The sequence below is a fragment of the Meles meles genome, chromosome 18, assembly GCF_922984935.1.
Source record: "Meles meles chromosome 18, mMelMel3.1 paternal haplotype, whole genome shotgun sequence".
Taxonomy (NCBI): Eukaryota; Metazoa; Chordata; class Mammalia; order Carnivora; family Mustelidae; genus Meles; species Meles meles.
Genome location: NC_060083.1, coordinates 31,833,589 through 31,859,651, shown reverse-complemented (window position 1 = coordinate 31,859,651; position 26,063 = coordinate 31,833,589). Strand labels below are relative to the sequence as shown.

At 61.0% G+C, this 26,063-nt stretch overlaps 1 protein-coding gene across 6 annotated transcripts; it reads right to left on the bottom strand.

The window, feature by feature from the left end:
- Window positions 1-408: 408 nt before the first annotated feature.
- Window positions 409-26,063, bottom strand: TSPOAP1 (TSPO associated protein 1). Of its 6 annotated transcripts, XM_045984939.1 has the most exons (32): window positions 24,884-26,063; window positions 23,977-24,084; window positions 23,561-23,689; window positions 22,794-22,973; window positions 22,069-22,254; window positions 20,787-20,864; window positions 20,617-20,700; window positions 20,321-20,410; window positions 20,016-20,138; window positions 19,661-19,765; window positions 18,309-18,359; window positions 17,867-17,887; window positions 16,907-17,111; window positions 16,113-16,285; window positions 14,872-14,987; window positions 14,475-14,584; window positions 10,667-11,497; window positions 10,361-10,512; window positions 9,634-10,005; window positions 9,329-9,547; window positions 8,804-8,983; window positions 7,355-8,209; window positions 6,635-6,734; window positions 6,389-6,543; window positions 5,630-5,798; window positions 5,208-5,279; window positions 4,769-4,801; window positions 4,472-4,575; window positions 4,317-4,388; window positions 3,966-4,076; window positions 3,253-3,312; window positions 1,430-1,568 (listed from the first exon to the last, which is right to left on the bottom strand). In XM_045984939.1, exons 1-31 carry the CDS (start codon window positions 25,211-25,213, stop codon window positions 3,283-3,285), a joined length of 5,544 nt encoding a protein of 1,847 aa, XP_045840895.1. In that variant the 5' UTR covers window positions 25,214-26,063; the 3' UTR covers window positions 1,430-1,568; window positions 3,253-3,282. The 6 variants fall into 6 exon arrangements, with proteins under 6 accessions (XP_045840889.1, XP_045840892.1, XP_045840890.1 ...); XM_045984933.1 differs by lacking the exon at window positions 3,253-3,312 and having other exon boundaries at window positions 409-1,568; XM_045984936.1 differs by lacking the exon at window positions 3,253-3,312 and having other exon boundaries at window positions 409-1,568; window positions 8,840-8,983.

Below are 26,063 nucleotides of genomic sequence, written 5' to 3'. Positions count from 1 at the left end.
TCTGGTCTACTAAGAGCACCCCCCTCCGGCTTTCCGGCGGAACTCTACGGTTGGCTCGCTTATCCGGTTGGTTTTTCTTCCATCTCTCGTGGCTACGCATTTGGCACAGGAAAGTCAGCATGGTGGGGTTTGGTCAGTGAACTGCCCTGGGACCCGAGCCTTCTCTTGGGTCCCCTGGCCGGATCTCTGCCTCCTGCCAGGACCCTGCCCCAACTCCAAACACCTGGCCCTGCCACCAGGGACTCGGGAGGCTGCCAAACCGTCTTCTTCAGAAAAGAAACCCAAGCACGGCTTAGTCATCTTGGTGTTGGTTGGTTTTGCCCCAGTCGTCCTCAGATGTAATTTCTCGGTTCTAAGGTCAAGTCCAAAGCTCAGCACGACCCACCCCTCCAGGTGTCCTTTGCCCCAGGTAGAGCCCAGCATGGGTTTTGTGAAAATAGATTTTATTATAATAAAATGTCTTTTTAAACAAATGCCCCCACCATTCCACACCCCTGGAGACGGAGGCAGGGGGTGGGGGTTCAGTCGAACGATCTCCCACCACAGTAAAGGAAACATGCAGAGACACTCACCCGGCCACAGGGTTAGAGGGGTTGGTGAGGCTCAGGGTGGAGAGCTGTCTACCCCACTCTGAACAGGGGATGTATGAAAACACCTGCATAAATCTGTCCTCTTCCCTAGCCCCCAGAGTCTGACAGGGACCAGAGGAAAATGATGCAAAAGAGAAATTGAATCCGATGAGCAAAATAAGGCAAAGCCAACTCCTGCTTTCCGCCCCGCTGGCCCCCAGGTCTTTGGGGGTTGGGGTACACAGGGGCCAGGAGGTCAGGCGGCAGGGAGGAGGGGTGGAGCACTATGGAGCGGGGGAAGGCCCGCTTTGGCATGGCCTTTCTCCTTCCTGGGCCTGTGTGGTAGAAGCGACGTGGACGAGGCTGGACCGAGGCACTGAGTATGTACATATATACAGGGTTCCGCCCCGCCGGCCCCCTGGGAAGAGGGGCTCGGGGAATCCAGTGCAAACTTGCCTTCAGGGGGAGGAAGACTTAAGGGGATAGCCAGAGCCATCAAGGATGGGGGAGGACCAAAGAAGGGACTAGCAGAATGTGGTGGGAACCTAGGCTGAGGTGGGCGGACTGGGAGTCACAGGTCCTGGTTGTGACTGAGGTGCTCGGACACCCTGACCAAGTTTCTTCCTCGTTCTGCGGCTCAGTTTCCCCTCCTGCATCCAGAGGGTGCATCCTTGAGAACTAGCTCTGACCTTCACCGAGTCTCTGATTGCTGTCCAAGTGCCACAGTGTCAACTCTGAAGAACGGGCGTCCTGGGCCTTCCCCGCCCAGCGATCTGGGGGCCCCAGGTGCTGCTTCTGCCTGCAGGATGGGCCACAGCATCACTCCTTCTTCCCAGAACCCAGTTTCCTCAGGAGCTGCTTTCCCTTGGAGAGCAGACCCCACACCTTCTCGCTTGTGCCCTGTGCCCCCCCCAGTTGAACCATGGGGAAGCTGCCAGGGCCAGGGGCCCAGGGCCAGCCTCTGGGCACCGGGGGCCCTTGAGTTGAGTGGGCCGAGTCCTGGAAAATGAGAGAAAAGGGGCAAAATCAGGGCCTGAGCCACTGCCCCGACCGAGTGCTTGCAGCCCTCTGCATCACAGACCGTGGTCAAGAACCACAGCCCCCACCACCCCACCCCTGCCCTGCAACAGAGCTCAGAGAAGCAAATGCATGCGATGCTGCTGAGGGAGCACTGAGCTGGGAGTCAGAAGGGACAAGGTCCAGTTCTGCTTCCAGAAACTGGGCAAGGCCTTCCCCTTCTCTGGGTCATCTCTATAGGGTCCTGGGCTGACAGAGCTCCGGAGTCCTTGGACCTGCCCCTTGGGATGGGTGTCCCCAGCACCCCCACGTCAGCCCCTCGCAGCAAAGGGAGCAAGGACCAGGACCACTTAGGGACAGCCACTCATCCCGTGGAAGGCAGTTCTTGTGCCGCCTCACAGACAGCAGAGGCGGACCCCTGGCCCCGTCAGGGAGTGGAGGCCGTGCCCACTCCCTGAGGAGGAGATCAGGACTGTTCCTTAAACGGTCTCTGAGAGGGCTGCAGGGGGCCTGGGCCAGAGGGCATCACTCAGGGCCCTTCACGAGCTCTGGAGGCTGCCGTGCCGCCTCTGTTAGCATTTCTCCCTTGTGAAGCTCCTCTGAACTCCACCGGCAACCGTGAGGGGCTCCCCTTGCTCCGGGCCCACCCGGACCATGCCATTAGGGGCCTAAAGGATGGGGTGAATAAATAGGACAGCCACCAGGATGCCTCCCTATCTCTGCTCCCCATTCCCACATCCCTACTGTGACCTCCTGCGTCTTGGCCAGCCCACATGCTCCCCACCCCTGCCCCCCACTCCCCTTCCTCAAACCTCTCCCCCTACTTGCCAGAGCCAGCCACTGGAGCCCAGGCCAGAGGCAGGGGAGCTGGCTGCCCAGCCTGGGGCCACCCCACCCAGGGCTCTCATGATGCGGCAGGGCCTGCCCACAAAGAGGTCTCTTGGCACCTAGAGGTCTAAGCTTCTACTGCTAACCAGCCAGGGCTGGTGGCCAACCAGGGAGCCCTGGGTTCTTCCCACTCCTTCCCAGGGCTCCTTCCGTAACATCCCAGGAGGGAGGGGTTGCTGGGGAAACAACTGAAGGGGGTCTCTGAACCCCAGAGATGAATGGTTTGGGGTTATCTATGGATCTTGTTTAAGCAGCCCCCCCTCCCCGCCTCTTATTCCCTCCAACAGAGAAAATTGAGGATTAGAAGTAAAATCATGCATCTGACCCCCCAACAGGACATGATGCAGAGGACAAGGGCAGAGAGACTATTATTACTGGTGGCATTGCTGTATCACGCTTCGGTCACCAATAATAATCACAATATTATAACACCATAGTCATATGGTATCATAATATACTGAGGAGTCAGGATATGGCTCTGACACCATCTTCTATAGGTGCAGGAGCTATAGAACACGAGCGGTCCGCTAACACGGGGCACGGAATGCTAAAATGACATATTCCTGTAACAGCTGGCACTGCCGGGAGTAAAGGCAAGGGGAGGGGACGATGATCCTACACCCAGATCTGGCTCGCGGCAAGATCTCCCCCGCGCATCCCCTGGGAGAGAGAAGAGCCAGGTTGGCTCCAGAAAAGCAAGACAAAGGAGCGTTATCTGATGATGGTGATGTAAGGGGCAGGGACTCACAGGAACAGAAGGGGCCAGCCCCCCACTTACACGTTGCTCTCTCTATATATCTATCTCCATCTAGCACTGGACTCGTCTCCTCCTCGTTCTCTGAAGAACAGGGAACAAAGAGAGGAGATGGGTTACGGACTGACTCACATGCTCCCTGCCCAGGCACCAGATCACCCAGCTCTCACGAACTGGAACTCTGCACAGCCTCTGCCTTTGGAAATCCTGGAGATGGGAGAGCAAGATTTCCCGCTGGCGCCTGGCCTCCTCCCCTCCTCCCTGCCTTGTGAGACTGGAACGTAACTGTATAACTGTATTCCACCCGCTGCAAGGAGAAGGAGGCTCTAGGAACAAGGACCCGGGATGCTGGGCCCTGCTGGGCAATTGTCTTTAAAAGGCACCTGGGAGGCAGACAGACCCGACAGGGTGGGAAGTTCCCTGAAACCCTGGCTATGACTAGATAGAGGTGTGGGGGCCGGGGGTCCTTTTCCACGCGGTCCCCTCACCTACATCAGCAAGGGGGTACGGGCAGCTGGGTCAGATGGGCCAGGGGTCAGGGTCACAGCCATCATTCCTCTGCAGAGAGGGGCACATACTGGGAGGGAGCTGGCCCTGGCTGGGCTCTCCATGGCGGTTTCAGCCTGGGTACAGTGCTCACTGCTCCCCTCCCACGACACTGTCCTGGTCCCCCCACCCCATCACTCTGGCAGGGTACAGCCCCAACTGCTGAGCCGGGAGCCCAGCTCCTCACTGACCTGGCTCTCAGCCTGGGGTGTCCCGGGCTCCCTGTCGGAACTGCTCGCCTCAGGCCCAGGGCCCTCTAGGAAGTTGGATGGAACCAGGCCCCTCTGTCCATTGAGCTCCCCCTGGGGAGGAGACGCTGGTGAGACTGAGCCCAGGAAAGAGGCCTCAGCCCCACCCCCTTGGCCCCGGAGCCCCTGGGGAAACAACATGAGATCAATATCATTGTCATGGGCAGTGGCTTGGCCCATTCCTCCGGGCTTCCTTCAGGAACCCTAGCTCATCCCCTTCCCTGGCTCTAGGAAGCCCTCCCTGAAAGCGCGGGTGAGGGGCATGTGGCACACCCCCCATGCCAATGTTCTCACATAGTAGAAACCATCATCGTCCATGTCCCCGAACACAGTAATGATGTCCCCAGCCCGGAAGGGCAGCTCTGCCTGTGGAGAGCCCAAGAGGAGGTGTGAGCCCTGGGCAGGCGCAGCCACCACCCCCTTGGCTGGGCTCCCTCTATGGTCCTCACCTCCACGTCCATGTTGGGGGAGCTCTCCCGGGGGTTGTAGTCAAATGCAGCCACCATGGTTCGGGGAGATTTCAGGCTGGCAGAGGAGACGTGCTGGGTGTGGCCTGCAGAGGGAAAGGGGGAGAGGCCTAGGGACTCTCTCTGGACTGCCCCCCATGCCATACTGCCCCCCCATACTGGAGGCCTGCTGACCCCCTAGTCACCACCTCTCCACTAGCTGCAGCCCGGGGGGAGCCAGGAAGCACCACCCAGCCCCACATCTTTCCCAGTGTCCCCAGCACAGGACCTGACCCTCACCTGCACAGGGTTGGGCAGCGCTGTCCACCTCAGCTGTGGGGAGAACATGCCAGTGAGCCCTGCCCCTTGCTGCCCTCCTCATCCCAGGCTGGGGAAAGACCGGGGCAGGCAGTGTGCCTAGTGTCACACAAAATGTTCTGAGACGGGAGCCAAGCCCTTTGGGTTTGGTAGTGAACTAAGACCCAGGACAGGTAAGCGACTTGCTCCAAGCCAAGGAGAATTTGCAGTCAGGTGCGATCTGGAGCAGAGGTCCCAGCAGACCGCTCCCCGCTCCCATTAAAAGGGAGACCCCCAGTGGAGGAAATGGATGTGGATGAAGGTCTGCCCTAATTCCTTTTACCTGCTCAAAACTCCGCCTGTGTCTCCCCAGAGAGCCCAGCAGTACCCCCCACCCCCACTCAACCTCACAGGCCCCGAGGGAGAAGGGGGTCTCACCCACCTTTCTTGGAGCGGCGAGGCTTGGGGGGAGGCCCAGCTGTGCGGGCCGTAGTGTAGACAAAGGGACCATTCCCTGATCCAGAAAGGCAAGTATATGTAAGAAAGAAACTGAGGCAGGGGAGGGGGAATAGGATAGTGACTCTGGAGTCTCCTCTTTGATCTGTGCCTGGGTTCTCGTGCTCAAGTCTCTGAAGGGCTTTCCTCTCCCATTCCCAAGCTCCAGCACCTGAACTACGTGGCCCAGCCCCTCTGCAGCAGACCTCCGCTCCACACGGCAAGCCTGCTTGCTGGGGCCACAGCGGCCTCGGTCTCTGCTGGACTCTGCAGGGATGAGGCTCCTGGCCACCCCGGACATACAAGTTGCTCAGGAGGGGCTGAGTTGGTGCGGGGGAGAGGTAGGTTCGGGACGGCCGCGGGTCATACCTGAGCCTTCAGTGAGAACATCCGGGGACAAATAACCACGCTGGAACAGCTGCTGTCTCTCCACGGGGTTGTCCACAGCCACCTCGGCCACCATGTTGCAGGGGACGTAGCCCATGCGGCCATCACCCTCACCGCGGTAGAAGCCGTCGGCATCCTTGTCCCCAAACACCTGAAGGAGAGACCAGTCATCTCAGGAGGCCAGGGCAGCTTGCTCCCTGGGGCCCAGGCCCTGAGCCCCGCAGCACCCCACTCAGGATTGCAGAAGAATGCTCTCCCTTGTGCGGGTCGTGAACCGGGAAATGGGGAAAGAGCTAAGAATAAGGATCGGAGGGATGAGAGAAGATGGCACTTTTCACACGCTCGTTACTCGCTGTCTGCACATCCATTCCCCCAGCCCATCCCTGACTAGGTCTCTGTAACCTCAGAGCAACAGCAAAGAGCCTTCAACAAATATCTGGAGACCCAGCAGAAACTGTACCGCTAACAGCAGCGGTTATTAGCCTGTGCCGTGTGCCGGGCAGCTGACGTCCTCTGCATGTACTGAACTTGAACCTGCCCCTCGACCGCCTCTGTGAGGCAGACGTGACCATTATCCCCATTTTACCAATAAGGAAACCGAGGCCCAGAGCAGCTAATTCATCTACCCAAGGCTGCAGAGTCAACAGTTGGCTCTGGGAGCTGTGTTCTCACCCACACAGGCTAGGACACCTCCAGGACAAGAGAGCAGAGAGGACCGGGGGCCCACAGTAAGTCAGTCACCTTCAGGATCTGGCCCTCCCTGAAGGGGAGCTCCTCTTCCCCAGCATCAGGGTTGGGTGACATTGACACAGGGTCATAGTCAAACAGAGCCACGAAGACCCTGACAGGCAGGTCCCGGTAAACCAGCGCTTCCTCGGGGGGGCTCCTCAAAGGGGCTGTGGAGACAGAAGTGACCATAAGCTCTGGCCAGAGGGTCGGATTAGGAGAGGTCCTCTCAGCCCAGCCCAGCTCCCCTCAGGTGCTCACCCAACTCAGTGGCGCGTGCCCTGGGGGCCTGGACCCCTCTCCGTGGGGGGCCCCTCCGCCCAGAGCCATCCTGCCCTCTGGGCTCCCCAGTCTCTGTTGCCTGCAAAGAGAGGGCAACAGACAGCAGAAGTGAGCCACCGGCCCACTGATGGGCACTGCAGCGGGGCAGGCCCCCGCGGACGCTCCCCAGCTCTGCCCCGTAGCGCAAGCAGCACAGCCGAGCGGGGGCACAACATTCCTCTCCTGGAGCCTTGGCCCGTCTTGCGGAGACTTCGGACACCCCCGTGGTGGGAGGAAGGCGGGAGGGGAGACCCTGGCTCCAGCCAGCCCAGCAGATGAGTGCGGTTAGAGGGGACTCAGGTCAGCTCTGAGAGCTGGTGGAGGAGCATGAGAGAGGCGAGCCCCTTCTCAGGGTCAGTGTCCCGAAGACATAAGTAACTAAGCAGAGAAAAGGGCCACCCTGCCCACAGGCAGTGGGGGGCTGGCTAGCGGCAATTGGTGACTAGCGGTCCCAGAATATTGTGCGTCCCAGTTCCGGTCAGCAGAAGCAGCAAAGCAGTGGAATGTGGGTGGGAGGAAGGAGGGGAGGGAGCCCAGAGGCCCAGCCCCACCTCTGCGGATGGAGGCGGCAGCGTGGAATGGGAGCAGCTGGTGGGCAGCAAGCAGAGCCACCAGGCGGCAGCAGGCAGGGGGCTGCCAGGGTGGGGAGTGGGCACGGACCCGGGAGGGCGGCTCCTTAGCTCTGCCAGTCGCACTGCGGCCTCTCCGCTCTGGCTCCCCCTTCTCCCAGACCGAAAGGCGTGGGTAGGGGTTGGGGCCTGAATTAGCCTTCAGAGGCCCCCTGGACCTTCCTGTGGGGGCTGTGCCCCAGGCCTCCCCATCTCCGAGGGAGCAGGAGCTGGCGATACTGATGCCCCCGCTGCCTGCCTCCTGCTCGTCCTCAGAATCATATTCGATGCTGATTTCCAAGCACTTGGGGGAAAGGCAGCTGGCCAGGCTAGATTCTGGGGCCCGGCCACGGGAGCATCTCCGGGAAGGGGGCGGCCGCCCTCTCCCCCCAGCATCTGGCACACCCTTGGTGCCCTCGCCCACAGGAGGGCTGCCCCTCTCCCGTGTGGGGCCCGGTCGCCCAGAGGCCTGGGGCCCGCCATTGCTGAGGAGTCGGCTGCAGTGTTCACGGGGATCTGGGGACCGCCTGCGGTTTGGGGGCTTCTCGGGGGAGCCACTTCCTCGCCTCCGGCTGCTTCCGCCCACTAGTCCAGGCATGTCTTCCAGGCGGTCCCCAGCCCTGCAGGGCTCTGGTGACAAGGGACACGGGCCGGGTCCTCGAGGCTGACTGCTGTCACAGCTCAGCCCCAGTGCTGCCGGCTCAGGTGGGCCGGGGTTTCGGGAAGAACAGCCTGTCCCTGGCCTTTCCTCGTCTTCCTCGTCCTCCTCCTCGTCTTCCTCTTCCTCCTCCTCGGGGATGCTAAAAAGCTTCTTGCTGCAGAACTGCTGGAGGGGCAGCTCCAGGATCTGCTCCAAGATCTCCTCGTCGCTGTCAGTCTCACAGAAGGACTCAGGCTGGGACTGGGGCTGGGGTGGGGGAAGGGCAGCAGGGAAGAGAGGTCCATGGGAAGAGGAGAGAGCTGTGACCTTTGTCCTCCAACGAGGGCAGGGGTTGCAGGGAACCCCATAGCCCTCCCTCAGCTTCCATCAAGAGGAAAGACCAGAGAGGGGGCTGGCCCGAAGCCGCGCAGCACGGCCAGGGCACAGCCAGAGGAGGAACTGGGGAACACACCCAAGGAACAGGCTGCCTGGATGCTGGGGCCCGAAGGGATGGAGAGACGGGGAGCAGACTGCTCCTGTAACAGCAGAAAGGCCTCCCCAGCCCTCCCTAGAAGCTCCCAGCAGGGATCTCAGATGGCTGGGGCTCTGCATGTGGTGGGCTGGAGCAGGAGAAGGGGCAGAAGAGAGCTCCTCATCCTCTCCTTTCTTCCCAGGAAGGCAAGGCCAGTCCTGAGCAACTTCCTATCAACTGCGTGGGACAGGGCCCAGGCCACACACCTAGAACATTGCTGGCACTCAGTGGTGGCTGGAGCAGCTGCTGGCACGGGGGGGGGGGGGGGGGGGGTGAGAGGCCCCGGAACCCGAGGTCTAGGGCCCACCAGCCCCTCCTCGCCCCATTACCTTGGCCCCATTCTCCCTGATGCTGTGGGCAACAACCTGCTTCTGGAAAGAACAAGTCGTAGAACCCAGCTCCTCTTCCTCCTCCTCCTCCTCTTCTTGAATGTCTGAGAGATCAGAGTTGCGACCGTGGTCCACAAGGGAGTTCACCAGCCGGCCCCCGAGCTCTGCTGAGTCCTCCCTCTGCAAGAGGTGAGACAAAGAGGGGGAGAGGGAGGGGTCTGAGGAGGCACAGGGGGCTCTGGAAGGGTCAGCCCCAGCCAGGATGACAGGAGTCCCTTGGCAGAGGGAGAGAGGGTCATGTCCCAAATCGGAGGAGATGTGCACAGGGTGGGGGCAGGGAGGTGTGGGGAGAAGAAGGATAGTAGCCGAAAGGAAGAGACATCTGGGAAAACAAAGCGACAAAGCAGCACTTGGAGCGCAGGCCAGAGCAGAAAATAAATGGAGAGGACCCCCCAGATTTGGGCTGGCAGAGGCAGGGAGGCAGGCTCCAATTCGGAGATGGCCCGGAGTGTCCCAACCTCATACCTCAGCCCTGGGCCTCGGTCCAGACCCTGTGTCTCCTCCAAGGCAGGCCTCAGCACAGGTCACCTGCTGGGCCAGTGTTCCCTGGCTGGAGCAGGATGCCCGGAGAGCGTCTTCCTTGGCCAGTGGCAAAGCTGCAGGGTCAGGAGCTCTCGCGCCCCCGGTTGGCTCGCTGGCCCTCCCATCCTCTGAGGCACCCAGCACGGCTGCTGCAGCCTCCTCCTGGAATGGCAGGCACTGAGAAAGGGCCCAAGCCCTAGGCCTTTCTTCCAGCCTCCCCTTGCTCCTCCCTTCCCCCAGCAGGGTACCTGAGAGCAAGGTACTATGGGCTCCTCCTCGTGGGATCCTTTTGGTATCTCTCTGGCAGGGGGGCCCCCAGGGGGCTCACGAGTTCCACACGAGTCGGGGCACCGGACGGGTGAGCTGGGGCCTCCAGGCCCGGGGGAGGCTGGAGCAAGGGGTAGTCTGGCCTCGGAGCTCGGCCGTGGTGAGGGGCAGGAGACGGTGGCTGGCAGGCAGGCTGCCACCAGGGCCGGGGGGACAGGAGCTGGAATGGAGTCGGCGGACTCGCCGTGGGGCGACATGGTGCGCACGGTCACCTCGCCGCACATCTGCAGCAGCTGCAGCTGGGACAGCTCCACCAGCACACTGCCCGCCGTGGGTGAGGCCACCTCCATGATCTGCAGGGTAGAGGGGACGTAGCTGGGGAATGGAGGCCACAAGGGCCACATGTCAGGACACGAGGGCGGCAGTGGCCATTGGCGTTCTGCCAGGCACTGCCCGGCGGCCTTGGTGCGTCTCCTCTCACTTAACACCGCCCCTGCCCATGTGGCCCCATTGGTGGCATGCTTTTTGAATTGTAGTCACCTGCTACCAAAGCCCGTGCCCTCAACCAATATGCTGGCTCCATGGTGCCCACCTGCCGGGGGCAGGGCACCTGTGTGCCAGACTGGGGAGACTCAGCCTCTGAGTGCGGCAAGGAGAGGCCCCCATCCTGTTCCCAGGGCACAGGGAGGCAGAGTCCCCAGGCCGTACCTTCTGTCCATCAGCATAGATGGCGTAGCCTGTGACCCGGACGCCATTGGAGGTGCCGGCAGCGTCGATGGTTACTGGGAGCCAGCTGATGACCACGATGCCAGGGGAGGGTCCCGGCTCAATCTGCACATCCAGGGGGGCATCGGGTGGGCCTGGCGGGAGGAGGGCACAAGACCCAGGGATGCGGGCACTCACCTCAGGATAGCAGCCTAGCTGGCCCCCCCCCCCCACCGGGTTACGCCCACAGCCCCGCCTTCTGGGTGCTCCAGACAGTCCAAGTCCAAGTCTGAGCCCCAGGCTGCCTACCTGCCGGGAGCGTGGTAAACTGCAGGGTGGCAGCCCGCTGCTCTGGCCTCTCCCAGCCTGGTCCCCGGGACTCTCGAGGTGGGAGCTGAGCCTCTACACGGGCCTGATAGAGGGTCCCAGGCCGCAGGTGGCAGAAGGTGGCCCAGTAGGTGCTGGGGCGCGCAGGGGGGCACTCTTCCCCATTGAGGTAGACGGCATGGACCAAGTTGCTGTTGCCGGGTACCCAGGTGATCTCGGCAGACGTGGCCGTCAAACGGTGGACCCGTAGCTGGCTAGGTCCCACCCCGGCTTGGGTACCCACCACCAAGCAACAGCGCAGAGGGTCCGAGCTGCCCTGGCTGGTCAGGGCCTGCACAGAAACACGGAGGGGCCCGGCCCGCAGGTCCAGGTTCTCAAGCACAGCCTTGGGGGGCACCCCAGGCCCCAGGGCCTGACGCAGCTCCCCATTCACGCAGATATGGTAGCCCCGTAGCTCCACGCGCTCAGGAGGTGGCTCCCAGGCCAGTGCCACACTGTGGGCAAGCTGCCTGAGGACCACCAGGCTGCGGGGGTAAGGCACAGCAGGGGGCCCACCCAGGCCCTCAGGCTGGGGGCTCAGACTGAGCTCGTCCCCTGCAGCCTCGTCCTCAGGTCTGGGCTGGCTGCGGCCCCCACTGCTCTGGCCCCCGCTACTGCCGCCACTCCCTCCTCCGCTCAGGAAACTGAGTTCGGGGCCTGAGCTGTGGGACAGATCGGCCAGCTCCGGAGGGAGGGAGGTCAGGAGGTCATCGTCGGACACACGCTCTACAAAATTGGAAGGGACCAGGCCCCTTCGGCCATCCATGAGCTCCCCTGGCAGAGGGAGGGCAGGGAAGGGGAAGATAGGGAGGAGGTAGAGAAAAACCAGTCCAGTAAATGCATCTTAGCTTTGGTTAGTGTATGATCTTAAGCATTTGACTCAAATCAACATTTATCTGTGAGCACTTTTTAAAAGACAAGAACAGTCAACAGTAGGGAGTTCTCGCTAATATTCCCAGGAGCAACATCAGCCCCGTGATAGAGGACAGCGCTTCTTAAATTTTAATGCGCGTCGGAATCGCCTAGAGATTTGTTAAAATGCAGATTCTGACTTAGTTAGGTCTGGGTAGGGCTGTAAGTCTGCATTTCTAACAAGAGCCTAAGCGGTGCTAAGCTGTCAGAGAAGGTCCCGTTTCTGAGATGTGCGCTGAACCGCGGCAAAACGTCACCATGTCTACAACTCGCTTTTACCTCATTTCTCTTTTTTAACCTACAGATGGAGAAAGCAAATATGACAAAATGTTAACAACCGTTGAATCTAGGTGGTGAGGATATAGGTGTTCACCGAATCATTCTTTCAACTTTCTGTGCGTTTGAAAACGTTTCTACTACAAAGGCCGAAGGAGTGGGGACGGGGCACCCTTCAACTTCCCTTCGTGGAAAACTGACCTCCTTGAAGCACCACCTGGTCAGGGCAAGGGAAGGAATTCTAGGGACAAAAGACCCAAGTGCTAGAGAAGATTCCCCTGCGGGTTCTAGAAGAGATGAGGACCCACCTCGGGTTGGGGGCCTAGGAGCATGACTGGCGGCCGGTCCAGGCAGTGACCCGAGGTAGGTTCTGTTACCTTGTGCACGGTCCCCTGAACACGTGACAACAGAGGGATGCCCAGGAAGGAAGAAACTGGGCACACAGCATGTCATGTCACAGCTAATTTGGGAGAAGGGAGAGGGCTCCCAGGGAACAGACAGGCTGGGGGCCGCTGTGCCTTATTTGGAGGAAGGGGAAGTAGGGGCCTGGGCTTAAGGAAGAGGGTGTGGAAGAGGAAAACTGAGCATCAGGAGGGCCGGTGAGTTTCCCCAGCCCCCTCACTCTCTGCTCATGCTAGGAGCGAGAGAACGTAAGGAAACTTGAAGAAACAACAGTGCCTTCCAACGACTTTGATACTGTAAGTGCTTGGCGTGGGTCGACTGGTGACCTCCGCCAGACATGTCCACGTCCTAATCCCTGGAGCCTGTGGCTGTGACCTTATTTGGGAAAAGCATCTTTGTAGATGTAATTAAGTCCAGCAGCTTGAGGAGAGATTGTTATAGATTACATGGATGGGTCCTAAATCAATGACAAGTGTCCTTCTAGGAGAGGCACAGAACAAGACACCGAGTGAAGAGGAGGAGGCGATGGAACTATAGAGGCAGAGACAGGGGTGACGTGGTCACAAGTCAGGGAACCGCCAGAAGCTGGGAATGAGGAATGGAGTCTCCCCAAGGGCCTCCAGAGGGAACGGGGCCCTGCCAACCCTTAATTTCAGATGTCTGGCCTCCAGGGGTGTGAGAGAAAGCATTTCTGTTGTTTTATGCCTGCCAGTGTGTAACCTGGTCTGGCAGCCCGAGGACACCAGTATAAGCACTAACGCTAAGAAACAGGATGGGAAAGGCAGGAGGCTTCACACCAAGCGGATCCACTGCCCAGAAAGGCTGGTGCTGGAGCCCCAGCCAGAGCCAGGTCCCCTTCCCCAAGGGTCGAACCGCGGACAGCGGTCCAGGCGGCACCAGGCATAGACGAAGTCATCACTTAGTTAAGTCTGGTGGGGGTGGGGGCTGGGGTGGGGGGCGGGAAGAGGGCATCCTGGGCCCAGTTGTCTCCAGGTCTTTAAAACTATCCCAGATGGGGGGGTGCCTGGGTGGCTCAGTGGGTTAAAGCCTCTGCCTTCGGCTCAGGTCATGATCTCAGGGTCCTGGGATCGAGCCCCGCATTGGCCTCTCTGCTTCGCAGGGAGCCTGCTTCCTCCTCTCTCTCTGCCTGCCTCTCTGCCTAGTTGTGATTTCTCTCTGTCAAATAAATAAAATATTAAAAAAAAAAAAAAAACTATCCCAGATGGGATAGTTCCAATTCTAATAATTTGTGGTTAGTTACTATTTTGTGTTTTGGCTGGCCCCCTCCAAGAAAAGGTATGGGCTCTGAGTTTTTTCTTTTTTTTTTTCTGGGAAATATTTAATCCCACTTCTGTTATGCACATCTCCGGGGAGCCCAGCTTCTCACCATCATTCACGGCAGCTACTCAGGGACCAGCCTCCGGGGGGGAAGGCATGCTGAGTGGGCTCAGAGTCCCGGCCTTCCAAACCCCAAGCTTTGGGCCTTGTGGATTCAGACCTGGCCCCTTTCCTAAATCCCCGTCTGTGGTTATGGCCCTCCCCCTGCACTGCCTGCACCACAACCCAGGCTCGGCAGGCATAGCGTTGTTCTCCCTGCCGGGCAGCCGGGACCACCTGCGGAGTGTCCCGAGACCGTTTCTTCGACAGGCCCTGCCCTGGCGTCCAGTCTCAGTCACGGGGCAGCCGCTCCATTGCCTGAGCTCCCAAAGGGCCCTGGAGAGCTGCCCCGAAGCCCACGTCCCACCTGGGCCTGGGCCCGGATACCTGCTGACTACTTCCTAACTCCCTTTCCTGGACTCTGGACCCTCCTTCCTCCTTCCAACGCCGGCTGAGTCCAGCATCAGATCTATGCCACTCGCCCGACTCTGACGTCACTAGAGTTAGGCACCAGCCAGCCCTGTCTGGTAGCACAAAAGCAAACTGAGCCCAAATTCCCTGTGACACCATCCATCATGCGGACGGCGGCAGGCCCCGTCCTGCCCTGCTTGGGGCAGATCTGCAGCCATACCAGCTGCCCCCTTGCCTAGGTCCCTTCCCCAAGGGCTGCCTTTTAGCAGAGTCAGAAAAGTTCTGGTGGACTGAGCAGGCTGGGGAGAGGGTCTGGGGCATTGGGTGGGGGATCTCTGGGAAGAGGAGCTTGAAAGCACTGCTACCGTCCTACCTTCAAAAAAGCCATCCTCGTCCATGTTGCCGTAGACGTAGATGTACTCGCCAGCAGTAAGAGGAAGCTCCGCCTCTGGGTTCTCATTGGGGCCCTCAAATGGGTTGTAGCTGTTGAAGGAGGTACGGAGAAGGAAGCAGACAGTGACCTACAACCCGCCTTCGTGTCCCGTCTCCTCTCTCCCATTGTATGAGGTCTTTATGGCCCCTTGGTGGTCCACCATGAGCCAAGGAGAGCGCTCGCTGTGCCCACCCAGCCCAACTAGGCTGAGAGGACACGTTTAACCAGGACCCCCTACCACTGCCGCTACCTCCAGAGGCCTCGGTGTTCTTCACCGGTCCCTTCCTCCCATGCACCCGAAACATCAGGGAAATGAGGAGCAGGGGGAGGCACCCACCTATAGCGTGCTAGGAAGACCTGGATCCTGGCTCCTCCCCGGCCGCCCTCCGGTGCCACTGGGAGCAGGGAGACACTGTCTGCCTCCAGCTCCTCCACCTCGCTGGCCGTGTCCACCTGTGGGCAAACAGAAGGGGCCAGTCCTCTTCAGGACCCAGGGCCAATGGCAACGCACGCAGGTTTCCAGGATAAGCCAGAGGAACCACTGCTTCAAGAAGGGACAGATAGCACCTGCCAGACAAGGCCAGCAGCAATAATCTCTGCTGTTTTCTGAATCAGCACCTGGGCCCACAGGTCCTGGCAGAGCCCCACTCCCCTGATAAAGGGGAGTGAGAATAACCTGGATTCCTCCTGAGTTCTGGCCTCTACTGCACAGGCCCAGTAAGATTGCTTTCCCCATCTGAGCAGAAGCCAGCCACACCCGTGTGCGGTGGGGATCAATGGCAGTTTGTCTCTTTAAGGGAAAAACACAGCAAAGCACTCCAATGGGGGAGAGCTGGAGGCAAGGAGAGAGAGGCTGAAAAGTCCCTGCACCGAGCGAGGGTCCTGAGTGGGGAGCAGGGCGGCCCCTCCAACCACACGGCCAAAGACTGCACTGTCCTCCTTGCCCACAAGGGGGCAGTAGAAGCCGGGCTGGGTTCTACCGTGTTCCACAACCACCGACAGCAGGGCCGCTCCGGACCTGCCGCCCTCGGCCCCCCCCCCCCCCCCCATTTCTGAGGTTTGGGAGGTAGAGAGAGGGACAAGGTGATCCAGCACTTGGTAATAAATGTGTGCCCTGCATAGCGCTCTTCCGTTTATTTTCTCATGTAATCCTCACGACAATACTACAAGGCAGGTTTTATTAGATCCCAAATCCTGACAAGGAAACCAAAGCCCAGAAAAGGTCAGAGACTCGCCTAAAACAGAGCTGGGGTGGGGATCCCAGAACCTGTGCTCTTTCCCACACAACCATCTGCTTCTGCCTCAGACACTCGCATGAACGGTCTCATTATACGGATCCTGGCGCCAAAGCGTCTCCCTCTATCCAGCTCTGCACTCTGGGGCCTCTCTGAGCCCCGGAGGGGCGGAGCTGGGCAGCCCCTAAGTAGGGCCTGCAGGGACCCTGGAGGGCAGGGCAGCCTCCACCGGAGCTCCTTGCCCTTCAAGGAAGCCACAGGCCCTTCTCTCCCAGGGCCTGGTTCCACTTCCCAACTTGCGACACCCCACCCCCCTCTCCCACGACCCCTCCGCAGCACTGACCTCGGGCGTGGGGCATGACTTGGGGCTGTTGTGGATGGATTCGGAGCGAGAGGAGTTGGAGAGGGACTCTGCCTTCTTGGCCGTCCTTCGGGGGACCCCGGTAACAGTGGTGGGGACAGGCTCAGAAGATTTTGGGGTGCAGCGCCCAGGGGAGCCCGGAGGGAGATCAAGTTCTAAAGAGAAGAAGGCACGTGGTCTGTGGCCTGAGGAGGGACTAGTGAGCAAGGGTGGGGCGGATCGGAGAGGAGGGTCAGGGCCTCCATAGCCATGGTTCTGTCTAAGGGAAATATTTGGGGGAAACTTACTCCGTGGAGGTGGTGGTGCTTTACATATATTATTTCACATGATCCTCAGAGCAGCTTGATGAGGCGCTCTGAATTTTTCCGTCTTACGGCTCAGGAAACCAGAACCCACAGAGGTCTAGCAGCATGCTCAGAATCACGTGGGCTGACAAGTGAGAGGGGCCTGGGCCCCTGGATAGGACTGACTCCCGGCCCAGCTCTTTGCAAGCCCATACTGCCAGCTGCTGATTCCTAGGGCCCAGCTCCAAGCCTTGACTGCAGAGTCTTGCTGGAGGAGAGGAGCTGTGGCCGAAATGCCTGGCCAGACTCCAGAAGAGCCTCTCCTGGGAGCTCATGTCTCCCCCATCAATGCTTTGTTCTAGCCAGGCCTAGCTCTAATTTGCTGTGTGACTCTGGGTGAATTGTTAGCCTTCTCTGACTCTGAACACTCTGCTCTATACCAAAGCTCCAGGCCTGGGGATTCCAGACTAATATCCCTGGGGTCCACCTTACCTTTGGGGCCAGACCCACGGCAGGGCTGGGGAGTGGAACAGCAGCAGGGGGGTGGGGGGTGGTCCCCAAGGGTACTGTAGCCCAGGGCAGAGGTGAGTAGATCCAAGGGGCCGGGGTGCAGGCGGAAAGCTTGGAGCTCCTGTGCCAGGAGGCTGAAGCGCTCTGTTTGGGTGCGGCACTGCTCCTCCAGCTCTCGAACCCGGACCTGGGCCAAGACCTCCCATAAGCTACCAGGCCCAGCCAAGCTGCTGGGTCCCATCCTGTGCCCTGTCCACACGGGAGGAGCCCACACCAGGCCTCGGCTCATATCCGCCCAGCCCTAGGCCTAGGCACCAGCCCTCAGCCTGGGGCCCCACTGCCTTAATAGTAAGGGTGAAGTGCCAGACCTGCTGGGGGGCCCGCCCCCCACTCCAGGCAGTGGTACTTCCTGCTTCCAGATGCTTCTAGGCCAAAAGGAATAGCACCCACTCCCCGCCCTACTGCCAGTCCCTCCTGAAGAGTTTCCTCAGCTCTGCGGCTCGTCACCCTCCCACAGTCAGTGACCCAAATCCCTACCCTCAAGAGAGACCCCCCCACAGGAGCTAGGGACAGGCAGGAAGGAGCCATTTCTCAAAGAATGTTTCTCAGGTTTCAGGAGCATCCCAACATTTGGGGCTTCTCCCCTGGCCAAGGTCAAGAGGAGCATGGGTTAGACTGGTAATGAACTTCCTCAGGGTCTGAGAGGCTAGGTTTTAGAGGAGGGACAGCCTCGTGTCTGCCAGGCACTGTGGCAAGTCTGGGTCAAGGAGGCGGCCCCCTGCCCTTCTACACGTTCTTGGGTCTCTGCTACCAGTCACACCCCCCTCTGTGGGACATGAGAGCTGGGGCCACTTGGACCTGAGGAAGGAGACGTAGCCAGCCAGCCTGGAGAGGTGCAGGGGAAGGGACAGCCCAGGGAAGATGGGGGGTGGAGGGGTGTACCTGCATGGAATCCAGGGTCGACTGTGGCAGGAAAGGAAAGCACAGAGGACAGGTTAGAATGTCTCACCCTGCGAGTCGCTGCGCAGAGAGGGAGGGAGGGAGGGAGAGAGGGCCCAAGTGGACACTACCTGGTCGGCTCCCTCGACTGACTGGGCAGTTCCTAAACGGAAGGATATTTCAGGGTGAAGGCAGCCTCTGGGGGTGGGTGGCAGTGGGGGAGACTGCTGCCCCCAGACCCAAGAGCCCCTGCCCAGCTGTGCCCTTGCCCAAAGTAGGCCAATGGTGGAGGGGGTTCCCAGGGCTCTGGAGCGTTTAAGGGCCCTTCCTGCAACCCCACACCCCCCCCACACACACACCTCCCAGAGTCCACTCCAGCTCTCCCTGAACTTCCCTGCCTTCCCCCCACACTGGCGCTGCCGCTGGCCGCCTGCAGGGACCCTACCTCCAGCAGCTGCACGGCCCCTTCATGTTCCCTCTTGGCTTCTGCCTGGGCCTGCATGAAGGAGGAGGCAAAATGTGGGAGGGGAAGGATAAAGAACAGGGGACAGGATAAAGGGAGAGGGATAGAGGAGAGGCAGCAAGGGCAAAGGGAGGGAAGAAAGAGCGGAAAGGTTGGGGGGAGGAGAAGAGGAAAGGGGAGCTGGGAAGGGGAAGGCTGAGGGTTCTTCCTCCCCCCTCCCCACCGCCCTCCCCGCCACCAAACTCCCACCCAGGAACCATACCTTAGGTCAGAAGGTAATGGTGTCAAGGAGAGGGAGGCCTGATACTGCTTCTCTCTTTCTGGGACATCCACCCTCTGGGTTTCCCTCCTACCTCTTGGGACGCTCCTTCTCAGTCTCCTTTACCTGCTCCCTGTCTTTTGCCCTTTTGGAATGTTAGGGTGCTGCAGGGCACAGGGCTGGGCCCCCCTTACACTCTTCACTCTCTCAAGGGGTCCCATCTAGTCACACGACTGGACACGTTGATGACTCTACAATCTTCATGACCAGCTTCCCCAAAATTCCAGACCCGTAGGTCCAACCGTCTACCGACACGTTCACTTGTATGTTTTTAACACACAACCCAAACTTAGCCTAAAGCAAAGTCAGAACTCAGTACTCCCTAACTCTCACATCTGTGGCCCCTTCATCCTTTGCCTCCTCAGGCCTGTCCCTCAGGGGCTACTCAGCAAATGGCTGAAAAGAGCAGGGGCGCTACGAGAATCCTATGGAGTCTTGTCAATTCTAGGTCCAAAATATATTTCAAGCCCTCCCCCTTTCCACCTGCCCTGCCTGCGCCTTAGTCCAGGTGGGCATCCTTTCCCACCTGCGGCAGCCCTGACACCCGACCGACCACCTGACTCCTCACCCACTCCCCCAACTCCTACACTCTGTGGAGCTGCTCAAGTGATCTGGCTCTGGCCTGTTCCTATGGTTCTATTCTAGCCACACTGGTCCCGCCCCACACTCATTCCTGCCACAGGACATTTGCACTTTGATTCTCCCACCTGGAACACTCTTCGGCGGGCTCCTTCTCAACCTTAAGGTATTAGAGGACTGCCCTGCCGCCCTCTCTAAAGTGGCCCCTGGCCCCATCCCGGTCATGTCCCCGCAGGGCCCGTCAGTGACGAGGGTCATCTCACTCGAGCATCTGCTTATTTGTTGACTGCTCTGGTGCCTGTTCTTTCCCCACCACTGCCGCCCAGTGCCTAGCACAGAACATGACACTCAGGGGGTGCTCAGTAAATGCTCACTGGATGAGTGGACGACTGAGGGCTCCAGCGGCCTCCCAGCCCTCCCTGCCCCCTGCTCCCACCTGCTGCAGCCTCCGGACCTCCTCTTGCTTCTCCTGCAGGCTGAGCCGGGCCTGCTCATGCTCCACCTCCAGCTGCTGCCTCCGCTGGGCCACCTCCCGCATGTGCTGAAAGACAAGAGGTCAAGGCCAGGGCCCCCCTCCACTGTTCCTGTAGCTCTACGATGAGAGAGCCTCAGACTCTACGGGTTCCAGTACCCTCTGTTAAAAAGGAAACTGGGGCCAGAGAAGGGCAGGGGTTGGCGGCACCAGGACTGGACCCCAGACCCCAGTGCTCCACACGGGGCACATTCGACTGTCCCATTTACTCCTTGTGCCAGGGACAGAGACCCTCCCCTGACCTCCGCTGACTCCTCACCTTCAGCACCTGCTCCAGGCTCTCCAGCTTGCTCTGCAGGCCCTGGCTCTTGCGAAGGGCCGAGTCCCTCTCCTGTGTCACCCCCAGGAGCTGGCCCCTCAGCTCTGCATTCTCCCACTCCACCTGGAGAGGGGGCGGGGGCAGGGATCCAGGTGTGTCGGCCTTGTGCCAGCAGCTCCCTCGCCCGGGGAACAGTGCCCTTCACACTCGAGCCCAAACGTAGTGGGGAGAGGAGACAGCTCCTTGCCCGGGGACCGGGGTTCCAGCAGAAGCCCAAGCCCCGTGGTGATGGGCAGAGCGGCTACCTGCTCCTTTTCCGTGGCTCTCCCACTGAGCCGAGAATTCTCTTCCACGAGGCGGGCATTCTCGTTCTGGGCTTCTCTCAGCTGCAGTTCCTGAGAGATCAGGGGAGCTCTGGGGAGGGGGCTCGGCGCCCACACACTTCCTCTCCCCACCTGGCCCTCCCAGACAAGGCCTTCCTCCCCCACCTGGACCCTGTGCCAGGCAGGGCAGAAGAGCCCCGAAGGACAGGAGGGGTGAAGGCAGAGCTGAGAGGGAGCCCACCACCTGGCTGGCCTCGGGGAGGCCTTTGGGGGCTTACCAGCTCCTCACATCTCCTCTGCTTTTTCCGGGCTTCCTGTTCCAGGCTCTCGCATTTCTTTCGCTTCTTGCTGAGCTCTGACTCCTGTGGGGTTAGAACCAAGGGCTCCTCATGTGGGAAGGCAGACCTGCCCACAACGGGTTGCCTCCAGCCCTTGACCTGGGACTTACCAGCTGCTGCACCCTCTGCTGTCTCTCGGGCTCCCCTAGGACAGCTGGTGGGTTCTCCACATCCTCCTGGGGCGTGGCCTGGAAATGCCCAAGGATGGGGGCTGGCACCTGAGAACAGGGCCCCAGGGCAGCCCGCCTCCCTGCCCGGCAGATGTGAGACAGGCTCCCACCCCATCTCACAGTCAGCAAAGCCATTCCAGCCCCAGAAGGGAGGGCGACTGCTGCCTGCACACAGCTCCGGCTCAGGGGGGAGGGCAGAGGCGGCACCCCTGTGTCCTCTAGACATACTGCTTCGAGATCCTGAGACCCGTGTGTGCCCTGGGAGATGGGTCCCTTATCCAGGCCAAAGCTTTCCCTTTTTAGCTTCTAACAGCAGCCCTGCTCTGCACTCAATAACCGTCCCGGGTGTCCTTCAGTGACTGGCAGAGAGCTAGGAGACCGCCCGGCGCCCCCAGGGATGTGGTGCTCCCTGAGCTAGGAATCCTGGACCATCAGCGCCCCGGCTCTGCCTAGAGCACTGCAGGCCGGGCCAGACCCTCTTCCTAGCTTCCCCCAAGCCCGCCGCGCCGCACCTGAGTTTCTCAGTGCCGACTCCAGGGAAGGGCAGCTCCTGGCGGGAGGGGCCTCTCGCTCCCCGGGCCAGGCAGAGGGGCAATACCTGGGCGAGAAGCGCTCCACGCCCGGAGGCCTTGGTCGCTGTGGAGCCCCTTCTCCCACCCCTCTTACCAGAACGAGGGGAACCTAGGTGCCGCCCAAGTAGAGAGGATGGAGAGGAGCCAGACCTCTAAGTTCTGGGGGTCCGGAGTGGGGTCCCAAGCCCTCGCGACAGCAGCTGCCGAAGCCCAGCGCCCAGGGAGGGTCGCCCGTACCTGGAGCGGAGGCGGACGCACCGCCGCCCCCGGGGGGCCGGGGCCGGGCCTGGCGGACCAGGCCGGTTGCTGAAGGGGGCGTCCCCGCGCTAGGGCGGCGGCGGGAGGCGGCGGCGCGGGCTGGGCCCCGGGCGGCTGCCAGGGCAACCGGGGATTTGCGGCCGGGCCGTACCACTGGCGGCGCGGCAGGGGCGACGGGGCGCCGGCCTGCGGAGGGCGGACCCCGAATGGCCGGGGTCGGCGCGGCGCAGGTACCGGCGACCCTCCCCTCCGGGGTCCGGAAAGCTCCCCCGGGTCTTCGGAGAGCGCATGCCACTAGCGGGTCCTCGGGGCTCTGCGCGCCGGTGCCGGGGGAGATCCCGGAGCCCCCCATGTACAGACGCCCCCATACCTGCCCCCGCGCCAGAGCTCACCTCTCCCGGGGCCCCCGGCGCGGGAGCCCCTGCTCTGGCTGGGGCCGCGGGGCCGGGGGGCCGGAGAGGCCGGGGCGGCTCCTGCTGGTTGCGCAGGGCGATCTGCCTCTGCAGCCGCAGAACCTCCCGCTGGGACTCGCGCAGCAGGCGGTCGAAGTCCCGCACGTGGAGCCACTGGGGGCCCTCCTGGGGTTCGTGGGGACAGGGAGGGGAGTCAGGCCTAGCCCTGACCGCCCAGGGCTAGAACCCGCCCTCCACCTTGCTGGAGGGGCTCCGACGCGCGGAAACGTGCAGACCCTTCCCTGCGTACATGCCTGGTCATAGGTGCATGCGTATCCGGCCACATGCTTCCGCGAACCCGTGTGCAGTCACGGTAACTCATTTACTGGGCACTCACGGTGTGCCCGGCACTGTGCTAAATGCCTTGTGAACATCGCTTCACGCAAGTGTGAGGTATGTGTGGATTCATACAGCGAGACCCGCTGGCATACAGCCCGAAGCCTGGAGCACAGAGATTCCCAGGTCTGGGACTCGAGGCTCCACCCCCTTCGGTTCAGGCTCCTTCTCCCCGCTCCCACCTGGGCCGTTGCCAGGGGAACCTACTCCCCAGCAGCTTCCACCTTCCTGCTTCATTTGCATCTCATCAACATCTCGTCCACATCCCACAAGCCAGGCAGGCGGCCCCCGTGTAAGGCTGATCGGGAAGGGGTGACCGGTCCTCGCACCTTGCCAACCAGGGTGAGCCTGGCCTGCAGCTCCCTGCACTCCCGCTGCAAGGCAGCGATCTGCTTGTCCTTAGCCAGCAGGGCGCTGGCTGTCTCACTGAGGTCCCGGGCTCGCTGATGGGCCAGGGCCTTCTGGCACAGCTCCAAGCTGGCCCCAGGTCGGGGCATGGGGGCACTCACCTGGCCAGAGGAGGGGTAAAGCCAATGGTCATCTGAGGATTGGGACACATCTCCCCTCCTCAGATCCTCTCAACAGAGGGTTAGGATGAAAACCTGGAAGTGTGGCCTCCTGCTTCCCCCCTGTATTGGGGGCTTTAAGGAAAGGCTAGCCTCACTTGACTCCATCCCAGCAAATCCTCAGACAGGACTGAGAGGGTTAACTCCACATTCTAGTTGATGCCCAAAGGATGCTGCTAATTCAGGGCTGCCACTGTCATGGGTCTTCATCCCTGCCCCCCCCCCCCAGCTCTGCACCCAGAGATGAGCTCAGCGGGAGGCTGCAGCCAGCCCCAGCACGTGGTAATCCAGAAACCTGCTCCCTGCCTCTTCAGGAACTCCCCGCCCAGCCCTTCCCTTCCTCCTGTAACTCCAGAAACCCTCGGCCTCCCAGCCCAGCCAGCATTTGCTCTTCCTACCCCTTGGCCCCCGGATTCCTGCTTCCTGGGTGTTAGGAGTCCACGCCTCCTAAGGCCCACTCCCTCAGACCTGGTCGGGCTTCCCTCTCTCCCTGGTCACCCGGCCTCCATCCAGCAGCCTCCCAGCCTCACCACCTTCAGGTTAGTCTCCTGCAGCTTCCGGGCCCTCTCCTCCAGGCGCTTGGCAATGACCGCCAGCTCAGCGTTCTTCCGCTTCAGCCTCCGCACCTTCTCCTCTGTCTCAGGGAAGCTGCTCTTCCTCTAGACAAGGGGTCAGCCAGAATTGGGGCATGTTGGGAGCACCCCCACGGGCCCAATCCTAACTGTCCAGGATTTGGGTTAGACCCCTGGGCTCACAGTGGGGTCCTTGGCAACTCTAGATCAGGGTTTACCCTCTCTGGGTCTTGGGATCATATCCCCTCCAGGTAACCCTCACTTGGAGGGAGAGTTTATGGGATGGGGAGGCTGCTGAGGCAGAGGGCTGGGGTGTCTGAGTCTGCCTTCCCCCAGCTCCAACCAGGACTCAGGACTTGATTTCCAAGCCTCACCAGCATCTGGTTTTCCTCCTTAAGGATGGCACAGCGCTGCTGCAGCTCCCCCAAGGCCCTCAGCAGCTCCAGATCAGGCCTGTCCCCACAGCCAGTGTTCAACTTGCCCTGGCACAGGGAAGGACAGGGCATGGCACCTCAGGAACACACCCTCCCTAGCCAAAGTCCTCCATATGGAAGCATCCTGCCTGCCAGCAGTCTAGGGAGACATGGAGATGAGAAGGTTCTCCCCTCTGTGTCCCAGGCCTTTCAGAGATGAGCTTAGGAGTCCCAGAGGGGGCCCACACTGGCCTCCTCCATCCCTGGTCCCCTCTCTGCTAGCCCCGAGTTCTTTCCGTCTTTGCCCATCTCTTCCTGGGAAATGCCATCTCGAGCTCCCAGCCCCACCCCTCCAGGCTCTCTATGCGCCCTGTGTCCCCTTCCTTCCCCCAAAGCCCTGGTTCTTCCATCTTCTATAGGAGGTTGCTCACATCTACCCCAAGCCTTGTCCTACCTGGCTCAGCCCAGCACTGAGCCCCATCCCCTGAATCTGCTTCCTCTGAACTCTGAGTCCACCACGCACCTCCACAACCCCCACCACCCCCAGCCCCCAGATCCTCCAGCCCCCAAGGACAGAGACTCTCGGAGGAGGATACACAGACAGACCATCAGAGAGAGAGACCCCAGAAGGAAGGGGTAGGGGCAGGGCCAGATGCAACAGACAGGCAGAGAGACAGAAGGACAGACATGGCAAAAAATGGAGCCCCTGAGATTCCTGCCCAGTGAAGGCATGCCACACAGTCACAGAGGGACCCCCAGACAGGCCAGGAGAGGAGATGCAGACCGTGGGGTGGCATATAGTGCGCAGGCTGGAGGGCATCATGAGAGGCCCCATCACGTAGACCCCAGCCCTCCCCAGCCCCCGTACCTTAGAGAGAGCCTCCACCTCCTCGTCCTCCTGCCTCGGGCAGCTGGGTCTGGAGCTCACTGCTTGGTGCCTCAGGCCGGGCAGCCCAGTTTTGGTTCCTTCGGGGTCAGTGCCCCCCATCGCCCTGGGGCTCTGGGCTCCCTCAGGCTGGGAGCTCTCCTCAGGCTTCAGCTCTTCACCCTGCAGAGCTACTGGAGTGTCGGCAATGCTTAGGGTCGTGCCTCCGGGGTCGCTCCCCTGGCCCGGAGTCCAGCTCTGCCAGGCGGGCAGGGCCCATGGCTCCATGGTTCTGGGGTCCCCCAGCCGTGGGAGGGGTGTCAGTTGCTCCATGATCCTGCCGAGGGGCCCCAGGACCCAGGCCGAGGGACATCACCCAGCCAAGCAGAGGGGCCGGCGAGGGTCATGCCAGGCCAGACTCCCTCTTCTCCGAGCTCCTGGCTTCACCGAGGCTCCATCCGAGGTTGGCCGTTCTTCCTCACCCACAAAGGAGGCTGCAGGAGTCGGGAGTTGCCAGAGGCGAAGCTAGGGGTAGGCGAGCTATGTTTGCTCACGGCTGTGTGTGTGCGGGTGTGTGGAGGAGCGAGGGTGTCCCCGTGGGGGCAGGGAGGGTGTGCAGAGGCCACCAGCAGCAGCACCCGGGGGAAGGTTGGCGTGTGTCTCCAGCTTGGTGTGTCCGGGGCAGCACTGCCCTGGATGGGTTTGGAGGACGGATGCCCCCGCCCGTGTGTGTCGGGGTAGTGGTTCTGCGTGTCACTGTCTGTGCCTGTTTCAGAGTTACCAGTTGTTTCTCCGTGTGTGTGTGGGTGTCTGTGTTGCAGGGCTGTGGCAGCGTGTGACGCTGTCACTGGTTGTATCCGAGCCGCTCAGCGCTGTGCATCTGTGTGCATCGGTGTCATTGTGTGTCCGTCAGCGTCTGCGAGTCTGGCTATCCATCACGACCCTCAGCCTGGCTGGGGTGTGCAGGAGCTGCGGGGGTGATCCTCAGCCGTCCGCTGTGGTCCTTTATCTCCTGCCCCTCTCTGCTGCTGCTCTCCTGCTCGCTGGGCAGTCGGCTGGTCCTAAGGAGGCCTGGGTCGGTGGGCCGCTTGCCTCATAGTCTCTGTCCCTGCTGGCCTCAGCTCCGGGGACTGCAGGGGTCCCCTACAGCCCAGGAGCCCCGAGATGGTGGGCGCAGAGTAGG

Coding starts and splice junctions, on each gene's coding strand:
- TSPOAP1 (XM_045984933.1), bottom strand. CDS start 25,213: ATGGAGCAACTGACACCCCTCCCACGGCTGGGGGACCCCAGAACCATG. Junction 11,498..14,474: donor CGAGGATGGCTTTTTTGAAG/GTAGGACGGTAG, acceptor TCCCTCTGCCAG/GGGAGCTCATGGATGGCCGA. Junction 4,802..5,207: donor GCCTCGCCGCTCCAAGAAAG/GTGGGTGAGACC, acceptor TTCTCCCCACAG/CTGAGGTGGACAGCGCTGCC.